The 10,888-nt window shown below is 36.8% G+C and overlaps 1 protein-coding gene across 2 annotated transcripts in view; it reads right to left on the reverse strand.

The window, feature by feature from the left end:
* Window positions 1-354: 354 nt before the first annotated feature.
* LOC115220804 (carnosine synthase 1) overlaps window positions 355-10,888 on the reverse strand; it is a 34,165-nt gene continuing 23,631 nt past the window's right edge. For both annotated transcript variants that reach the window (XM_029790961.2, XM_029790960.2), the window contains exons 5-9: window positions 10,668-10,836; window positions 8,535-8,599; window positions 6,805-7,033; window positions 3,013-3,275; window positions 355-1,763 (exon numbers count right to left, since the gene is read on the reverse strand). In XM_029790961.2, coding sequence (XP_029646821.1) covers window positions 528-1,763; window positions 3,013-3,275; window positions 6,805-7,033; window positions 8,535-8,599; window positions 10,668-10,836 — 1,962 coding nt within the window. In that variant the 3' untranslated portion in view covers window positions 355-527. The remainder of the gene's footprint in view (window positions 1,764-3,012; window positions 3,276-6,804; window positions 7,034-8,534; window positions 8,600-10,667; window positions 10,837-10,888) is intronic.

Below are 10,888 nucleotides of genomic sequence, written 5' to 3' on the forward strand. Positions count from 1 at the left end.
TCTCTCTCTCTCTCTCTCTCAGAAGATGCCACATTGGCTAATGCAGTCAGAGGTATACTTTCTTTTCATTTTATCCTTAAAAAATCCCAAACGAGTCGAAAAGCCACTCAGTGTAAGAGAACGCTGTGAGTTTCGGGTCTCGTGAGATGGCTCAAAGTGATCTAGGACTAAGAAAGTTTATACGAGTACTTCCTGTAGTAGTAGTAGTAGTAGTAGTAGTAGTAGTAGTAGTAGTAGTAGTAGTAGTAGTAACGATCGAAAAGATTAAGACTGACGATGTCACGTCACTGTAACAGGGGATCGATCAAATTACAGACTCCCTTCTGAACCCGGTCGAGGAGATCCAAGTGACAAGATGGATATAGAAAGGATGAGATCGCCATGGCTTGGATCAATGCTGACTAGGGGCTAAAAACAACAGCTCCCTTTGGAAAAGAAATTAAAGATGTATCAACTTTCCATATCTACCCAACACATATATACGGACACACACACTTTAAAAAAAATAATAACTCCCAGACTTCGCCCTATTCTTGTGTCTTATTGGGAATGAATTTAAGGAATTGTTCAACATTGTACGAATCGGTTTTAATACCAAGTTCCTCTGAGAGTTTTATCAACGACTTTTTAGCAGTTATTGGATCGGGTTCAACTGCAGCTATACTTGAAAAAGGTTCTTCTTCTTTATCTTCTAAAAGAGGCTTTTCAAGAAATTGATTGTATCGTATTTTCTTGGATTCGTGTTTGGCTCGAATTAAATTCATTTTTTGCTTGTCTTTGAAAATATGAGCATGCTCTGAAGCCAAGCACATAATCCCCGCTAAATACGTTTGACTATATTTACATTTTACATGTGGTTCGATACCCAGAGATATTAATAAGACGCAAAACATAATGTCAACTCCATAACAGAACTTGATCCAATCTCTGAGATAGATGCCGCCCATTCGTGAATTAATCTCACAAAGTTTTGGTCCCGTCACTGACATAATCATTTCCACGTTAAAAACGCCGCTTTCTAAACCGATTTCAAGACAACATTGGTAAGCAGCAACGATCAGTTGGTTCTGCTTTTCATCTGAAAGAATCGAAGGCAAAAGAGCTGCCGTTTCTGTGAAATTGGGTAACCTGGTTGGACCGTTATCCGACACAAAAGCTGCAATTAATTTACGCTTATATATTATGATATCCACATCATGTTCGGTGCCTTGTAAGTAATCCATCAATATAAAAGAACGACCTAGACATAAACCAACACCAGACATTTCTAAGTCCGATAACTGTTGATAATATTGTTGGCACTCTTCTTCGTTTTGTACAAGTTTGACCCCAACTGCACTCGAGCCATATTCCAATTTCAATACTAAAGGTAAGGAAGGCTTGTTGTTTTGGAAGATTTTGGAGATATCAGACTGTGTGTTAATTTCATAAACGTTTGAAGAATACAAAAACGTACGTGGCCAATGAGGAATATCTCCCTTTCGCTTCTGTAGCCATTTAAAAGTAAGGTATTTATTTTTTGCAATGGTGCATGCTTTATAATTTGATCCTGTTAGGTTCAAAAGTTCGCATATCGCTGCCGCAAGACGGACATTTTCATCCCAGAAAGTAATACAGCCATCAATTGTTATACCTCTAGCTTGAAGCTTGGCAATAATTTCGGTGGCATTTTTATACGTCCGTTTCAAGTCAGTCAGATCATGTGGTATGAAAGTGATATCTTGACTCAAGTTTTTAGGTTTCTCTGTATTTACCAACACAATCTGTGGAATAAATTAACAAAAATGAAACATATTTTGGGAAAAAATAAAATACATAGAAATTTAAGAATAGAATCATGTCATAAATCTAGCAGTTATATGATCAACGGGATTCCAACGGTTGACATCCCGTAATATTAAAGGCGTTTGGGATTTATATTATCTAACGTCTTCACTTGTTGTCATTGTCGCCATCTTCCTCTTCGTTGTTGATATTGTTCTGGATGGTAGGATATGATTTTAGAGATATTTTGGCTGTTATTTCAAATCTCGTTCAACTTTGTAGAATAGTTTTCATAGTCCTTACGTATAGCGTAAAAGAGTTTCGGAAAAATTCTCCTTACTTATACTGACTATAAAGTCATTAAGAACATCAATCAGTTACTTTTTCATTAGGTTAACGCGCAGTTTACCGTCGTGAAAAAGTGAAAGTAAATTGTTCTTAAAGAATGAAAGTATGGTAATAAAGAAACTGGAAGTGACAACAGTGACATCCGTAATTTCATGTAAATACCGTATGTGACATAACCAGTGTATCCGATAGATAAACGCACATTTATTTAATATTACATGAAAAACGTACATATATTTAATATAAGATGACAAAAAAATCACATTTACAGGAAAGCATAGAAGTCATTGATGCATGAAATGAAATTCGCGAATAGTTTTTCACGATCTTTAAATCTGCTTCGCCACTCATACTAACGGAGATATGATAGCAATAAATCATTGCTAGTCCCATATTGTTGCCTAAGTCTTTTGTTGACGAGCACCCATCGCCCTTGTATAGTTGTATGTAAGTTATCAATCTTGTGAGTATAGAAGTTACTGAGGCCCACATAAAAAGCCCACCCGTTGGTTATCGAACGCGTTCTATGAAATTTTGGTTAATCTCTATTGTCTCTTCTGATATCTAATGCAATTTATTTTCCCTGTTTTATAACAGTTAGCTGCTTATTAACCTTTCATTCATTACAGATTCGTTTTTTTTTTCTTTTTGTTTATATGTATCGTACTACTTATATAGAAAGCCACGAAACTATAATGCAAAGGGATTAAATCAGGCGTGCATAACACAAATAACTGAAAGCTCGTCAGTTCCCACGAGGCCACTCGCCTTCACCCATTTCTGACAATAAAAAAATCTGAATTGAATTGAAAATTGAAACGACAGATTGCTTGACAGATATGCCAAGTCAGCCATTATAAAAACAGCGAACAAGCTAGGAAATATACTTCAAATATTCACCTTAATTCCGTAGTCTCTGGTATCCTTCAAAGTAAACCGTTTTCCGTACGATCCATCACCGACGAAAAGTACAGTTTTACCTTTCACCAGAAAACGTTCGGATCTTGAAATCATGGTATTCACCAGTTCTTTGGCAGCTTCTCCAATTTTATCTTTGTTGATGAATTCGTTAATTTGGCAGTTTATCATGCAATCGTGTCCATTTACTTCAATTAACACGGGTTCGAATTTTGACTGATTTTTCCGCACTAAAAAGTCAAGTCCTGAAATTCAGAGTAGAGATAGTAAACTAAGCGGTGAGATTAATACAGGTATATATGAAAAGGAGTGTATATATATATATCTAACATCAAAATAAGCAACAAGGATATCCAGAGGTAATGCAGTACGATCGTTTCAAGCAACTCCATTTAATTGAACAATGCAATCATTACATCAATTTAAATGCAGAGCAATCCTCAGCTTCATAAAGACATAGAATTTAATTAAATTAAAATAGATGGACACATTAGTATAATTTTACCTAAAATCTCCAAGAAGGTTAGGAGATAGACAAAGAACATGCTGTCTTCACTTCAGCTTAGAAGCTACTAAGGTATCAGGAAGAAAGACTTGTTGCAAATTTTGTTTGTCACTTTTTTATGGGGTCAGTTTTAATTTATAGACTAGTTTAGCAAATATTTGTATATCTAAGGCCAAAAGAAAAAGGAGCAGTGCCTGCTAGGAAGGGGGTTGAGGGAGTCCACAGAAATCACAGTGGGTATAGTCATAAAAAACTATCAAGATTTATTAGAAGCAATATAATGAGCTTTGGTGAAGGAAATCTTAAATCAAGATGTTAGCTGACAATTAAAGGGGCTAGTCAATAGTAGACCATTGATAATGAAACAGGGGAAATCTTATCATGTAGTACTATAGTTAAATATTTCAAACAATATTGTCATATTGTATAAAGTTAAAGTTTAAGATTATTCAGAAGATTGTTAAGAAGAATATTATAATAAAAGGATAAAAAGTTTTTTTGAATACTTTTGAGTATATGCCAAACTTTTACCACAATAGAGGGAGGAAAAGAAAGGATCTAGAAATAGTTTAATATTTATACATATTATATACTTAAATACTAACTTATCAGATGGTATCTATGAAGATTGATCAATCGGTATTTACTGGTATTTAATGAAGGAGTACTGAGTTAAAAGAACATGCTAACTATATGTTAATTAAATTTTAATCTAAGCAGTTTATTTTAAGTAGTGAATATACCAGTATTGTTTTATACAAGCTAAGTATGAATTTATAGAGGTACAAAAATTAGATTTATTTTTGGATATCCTTGTTGCTTATTTTGATTTTAATCACCTTATTTTGAAATTGTATGGATAATACCGCACTAAATTCTGGTGCCTCAACTGAAGTACCATATTCATCTGAATCTAAATTTTTGCTGAACTCGTCTACCATACCCACACGATATATATAACACAGATTAACATGTCGCAACATAAAAATTAATTACCATACTCCATCTACATATAGAAGCATACGTACACTCTTATATGCATATATTATATGTATGTATGTGTATATGCATCCAGCATGCATATATGATAATATATATGGATATGAATATGTGTGTGTCTGTGGGTTTGTGTTTGTTCTCACCACCGCTTGGCAATCGGAGGTTGGTTTGTTTATCTCCCCCTAACATAACAGTTTCACTAAAAGCGACCAGTAGTATAAACACCAGACTTTAAAACGTAACAACTAGTGTCGATTTGTTCGACTAAATCCTTAAAGGTGGCGCCCCAGTATGGCCGCAGTCCAACGGCTGAAGCAAGTAAAAGATAAAAGACACACTGCAAAGATGAATTCCACTTCAGCCTCAGGTGTGTGGTTTGGTTTTATTATCTCTGATCCTTATTAATCCACCTCTACATAATCAGTCATCCTTCACCGTTAAAAAAAAATCCGTACATTTACTTTCTCTTCCATGCCTTCCATATTTTTGTTTCCAAAATATTTTCTCTTGAATTTTGCAGGTACCAAACATTCTTCACTCTTAGATATTTCAACTTTTCCTAACTTCTACCTCCCGTTCTTTACCATTCCTTACATACACCAATCATCACTCACTGTACATTTTCCCCAACAAAATCTTTCTTTCACCCTGTAGTTTTATAGGCCATATAAATCATTGCATTCAAGTATTTTCTTATTTAATTCTATTTTCAGATTCATCTACCATAACTCAAAAGAGATTGCGATTGCCGTTTTAAAAGGTTAAGCTTAGATTTAAATGCTAATTTTAACCTTTTGTCGTATTCTTCTCTAAAACGATCCTTCTTACCAATTACTTTCAACGTTGCTCATTAGTTATTCCTAAATATTTATAGCCACCTGTATCTACACGTTTTATCATTTAGGCCTACTCACCTCACAAACACATCCCATTTCCCTCAAATACTCGTTTCTTTCTTTTACTAAGTCTTCAATCGCAAATTCCATCCTAATTGATTCGTTAAATTCATGCACTGTTTCCCCTAAGGAATTTTAGCTGATCTTCATTTCTTAATGAAAAGTTACTTTTATAAAATGTTGAGTCGGTGAGTGGAGCAGTGAAATCTGTAAAGCGTCAGACAAAAGACCTTGTAACTTGAAGCTATCAACTACGCCCTTATGCCCTGAGCTCAAATCACGTAAATATCAAATTTATTTTTCATTCTTTGAGTACATGATAGGCACTTCCCAAATTAATAATTATTTACATCTATTTAAAAAAAAACGATACAGGTGAGTGTATCGGTGGAGGGGAACTGACAAACTTTTCTTCGGCTCTTTATAATGAATGAACCTTTATGCTTTGAGTTCAAACCCCACAAGCACTAACTCTATATAGTGACAAGCAGATTCATACAATAAAATATATTATATCTATCATTATTTAAGTCTCTGTTTCTTTATTCCTTACACCACTGTAGAATTTTAACCGAAGACCGCCAGTACAATCAAACTGCTATGAACAGCGATTTTAGCTCTGCATTAGTAACTATTATAGTGCGACTGATAGCGGAAATTACAATAACATTTAAAGTTAAATTAATAGTTATCGCCATACTAATATGGCAATCTTATAAATATAAGACTAAAGCTGTCGCTGATTAGCTCCATGAGGCCATCGCCTTAAGCTAGCTATTTGACACACAAACTGCGTCCATTATAAAGTTAAATTGTTTTTTCTATAATGCATGGCATGCATATATTAGAAGAAATAGGGTTCTCAGAAATCTGGATGGTTTTATATTTACAGATTTTTATTAATATGTCACATGATTTTATAAGTCATATATTAGCGCTTGCATCTACTCTAGTAGACTCTCAAATCTGGAGAGTCTACTAGAGTAGATGCAAGCGCTAATATATGACTTATAAAAACATGTGACTTACTAATAAAAATCTGTAAATATAAAACCATCCAGATTTCTGAGTACCCTATTTCTTCTAATATATAATACCTGCACATCACCTCCAAACCTTCTAATATATATATATATATATATATATATATATATATATATATATATATATATATATATATATATATATATATATATAAGGGGAGGTAATTTCATGCCTCATTCACTATTATAATGCGGTTACAATGACAGGATACGAAACAATCAATCACTCTCTTAGCCTGCTGCATTTTCTATTCGGCTTCAAATAGCAAATTGTTTGACAAAATAAAATTCCTCAATAAAACAAATCAGTCTACAACGTTTTATACTTTACCTATTATATCTGTCTGAGCACCAATTCCACCGCGTTCATCTTCGTTAAGTGACTCATCAAAGGACATGATGGCTTTCAGAGTCCGTTCAGACATGCTGATTAATTTGTTCTTGATGTCTTTTATATTTTCTTCTGAGACATGCCAGGTTTTGAGAGATGCTTCCAATGACTGTGGGATAGTGTTGTCTCCGTTGATTGGCTTACACGACTTTGCAACGCCACAGACAGTCTGAAAATAATGAGAAGGTTTAATTTACGAAGAAAAGGGATAAGTGGTAGTGGTGGTTGGAGTAGGAGTTTGTATCTTAACTCCAACCACCACTATTACGGGTTTGCACGATGAGATCAGTGATAATCTGATTGTGCACACTTGTAGTTGGAGGTACTCCAGCCAGGACCAACCCTCGCGTAAACATATATACAAGAATGTATAATCACACAGGCACACCACTTTCATCTTTCTCTCACACATACATATGCACACACAAATACATACATATACATGTGTGTGTGTAGGTAGGTAGGTATATATGTACACTTACATATATGGGAAGCACTCCGTCGGTTACGACGATGAGGGTTCCGGTTGATCCGAATCAACGGAACAGCCTGCTCGTGAAATTAACGTGTAAGTGGCTGAGCACTCCACAGACACGTGTACCCTTAACGTAGTTCTCGGGGAAATTCAGCGTGTCACAGAGAGTGACAAGGCCGGCCCTTTGAAATACAGGTACAACAGAAACAGGAAGTAAGAGTGAGAGAAAGTTGTGATGAAAGAGTACAGCAGGGATCACCACCATCCCTGCAGGAGCCTCGTGGAGCTTTAGGTGTTTTCGCTCAATAAACACTCACAACGCCCTGGAATCGAAATCGCGTCTGGGAATCGAAATCGCGATCTTACGACCGCGAGTCCGCTGCCCTAACCACTGGGCCATTGCGCCTCCACACTTACATATATATCTACCTACGAGCTGGCAGAATCGTTAGCACTCCGGGCGAAATGCTTAGCGGTATTTCGCCTGTCGCTGCGTTCAGTGTTCAAATTCCGCCGAGGTCAACTTTGCCTTTCATCCTTTCAGGGTCGATAAATTAAGTACCAGTTACGCACTGGGGTCGATATAATCGACTTAATCCGTTTGACTGTCCTTGTTTGTCCCCCTCTGTGTTTAGCCCCTTGTGGGTAGTAAAGAAATAGGTATATATGTATACTTACCTACCTATCTGGCATACATACTTACATATGTATACAAAAATATATACATTCACAGACGTACACAAACGTACACATACCAACAAAAAGAACCAAGCACATATACACATATGCACAAACTCACACATGCATATTATATACATGTGTGTGTGTGTGTCTGTGTATACATCACACACTCACACGTAAATAAACACACCAGATGTATAATCCCGAATATGCATTTTCTTTAAACAAACGATTGTGTGTGATTTGAGTAAGTCTTAGTTTCCATATCTAGTAAGCCAAACCACCATGTAGAGGTTCCCTTGTTGGTTTAATATTATTGGTTAGCGAGATTAGTAAAAAATAGAATAGATAAAAATAAGAAGACTGGTTATTAGCTTATTAGATTCCCTTGTTGTTTTAATGTTTTGTGGACAACTTGTTTTTACATACATGAGGATTCATCATGTACAGATATTAATATGGATCGGATATTGTTGTGATGTGTTGCAAATGATGTAAAGTCAAACAAACTAACCTTTGACACGTGTGGAAGGTCATCTGATGTTCGACACACTGTTGTTCTAACACGAAAGTTGTAATCTGTTTCATAATAATAAAAATAAAAAAAATAAAAATGAGCAAAATAAAATAATACTATTGCCTTGTGTGGCGGGGAGGGAAATAATCGAATACATTGATTTATAACACAGGCAGAAGGCCACAGATTTGTAGTGAGTTGGAGAATAATCCCCAATTTGATTTTTAACATACGCGCATGGTCAGAAATTTGGAGGAAGTAGATGGTCGGTGAAAATCCCTCAAGTACGTATTTTATCGACCCCCCGGAAGAATCACGTCCAGTAAGAGACTCTGGACGTCGACAGCAATTAACTGGTTGGTCTGTTCCAGAAGATTTTTGGTCTGGAGCCTAGGGATGACTTCCAGGAATCCATGTCCAAGCAATGCTACCAGGCGCATTGCCAGTTCAGGATAAACTCAACAGGCATGGTTGAGCTGGACATGCCTGAGATGTGTGCTGAATGAGGAAACCATCTGCGCATGCTCGTACAGTACTCCTGGAATTTCTAGCTTCTGGAGTTATGCCAAACAGCCTTTATCACGTATAGGACGGATTCAGCTATCGGTTCAATTTCATTATTATTATCATAAGACGGCAATTTGCCCGAATTATTAACCCGCCGGATAAAATGCTTAGCGGCATTCCGTCTGTCTTTGCATTCAGAATACAAATTCTGCCCAGGTCGACTTTGCTTTTATCCTTTCGGGGTCAATGATACCAGTTGAGCACTGAGATCAATATAATCGACTAGTCCCCTTCAACAAAATTTCAGACCTTACGCAAAGAATTATTATTATTATTATTATTATTATTATTATTATTATTATTATTATTATTATTATTATTATTGAGTGTGAGAGCAGTGCATGCCATCAAATTGACACTGGGATAAAATATACGAAGCCTGGTATACCCATCATGACTATCCATCTGATAAGGGTGTACACGACATGGTATTTCATATCAAGATAAACAGCGCATGACCTTGCAAATGTAGCCCAGTGATAAGTTTCTTCAGGTTGAGTAGCCCATCCCGCTCAAAAGGTCCCTGAATAAGGGTTGCTCAAAGATGTTTAACAAAGCACTCATGTTGCCAGAGGTGAATTATCCGAACCCCCTAAAATTCCTCTCAACACATGTCTATGGTGCTCCTTCACTACTTCTGCTCGTGATCAGAGATGCACATATCGTCAGCCACCAAGGGACATGCTCAACTGGTTAAAGTCATACAACTGACAAGCAAATCTGTGGAATTGAGAAGAATATTTGCTGTAGACCATCTTTTATACGCAGACAAAACAATGTACATAACACTTCCAATCAGTTAAGATCAGCAGCCATGAGAGCCACTGTCTGGTACTGTATCAGGGCATATTAAGCAGAATATTTGCTGTAGCCCATCTTTTATACCAAGACAAAACAATGTACATGATAACACTTCCAGTCAGTTAAGATCAGAAGCCATGAAAGCCACTGTCTGGTACGGTATCATTATTATCATTATTATTAGTATTTGGTGCCTGGCACCTAGACTGTTGTCAGGAGTTCACATTCCTCTAGCAGTCGGGCAATGAGATCGGTGACGGTCCCGCTTTAGAAACTTAGAGGGGATTAATGGCGGGAAAGTGCGAGGACGTTCTCAGAGGGACTCTGGGCACCGATGAGAACGACCGGATAGTCTGTTCCGGAGGACTTTCCGGTCGGGAACTAACATGGGTAATTTCCAGATGTCCTTGGTCTGGCAGTGCTACCGGAGGACGCTACCGGTTCGAGATAGACTCCACAGGCACGGATGTGCTGTCAGACGAGCTTGTCCGAGGTGCGCGCAGTAATGAAACCGTTCTGCACGCCCTTGTTCAGTGTCCGGGCATTGCTGGCTTATGAGGTTATGTCGAACAGCTGCTGTTACATTGAATATTGCAGTCCTAGAAATGCATTCTTCAGGGAACCAAAACGTGACGAGCATCACAAGTGGAAACACATTAATCATAGATCTGCCCAGTCCGGACGACATGAAACAAGACATAAAACATAAGCAACTGATGAGATTGTAATATAAATGATATTAAACAATAGTTTTGATCTCACCTTCAGTGACAGGTAAGTTGTCAATGCATTCTTCTAAAATTACTGCATCACCTTCTTCTAATCTGTGGTAAACTGAAACTGCTGTTTCCACTAATTCTTCCACAATGGGTTTATTGAAAGACACCAGTTTGCTTCCAAACCATGAAGGACCGGAGGGTTTTATAACAAGCTGGAATGAGAAGAAATGGAGAAAAAAAACGAATGTCTTAATATATTTTTAC

The sequence above is a fragment of the Octopus sinensis genome, linkage group LG17 (genome assembly GCF_006345805.1).
Source record: "Octopus sinensis linkage group LG17, ASM634580v1, whole genome shotgun sequence".
Lineage (NCBI taxonomy): Eukaryota > Metazoa > Mollusca > Cephalopoda > Octopoda > Octopodidae > Octopus > Octopus sinensis.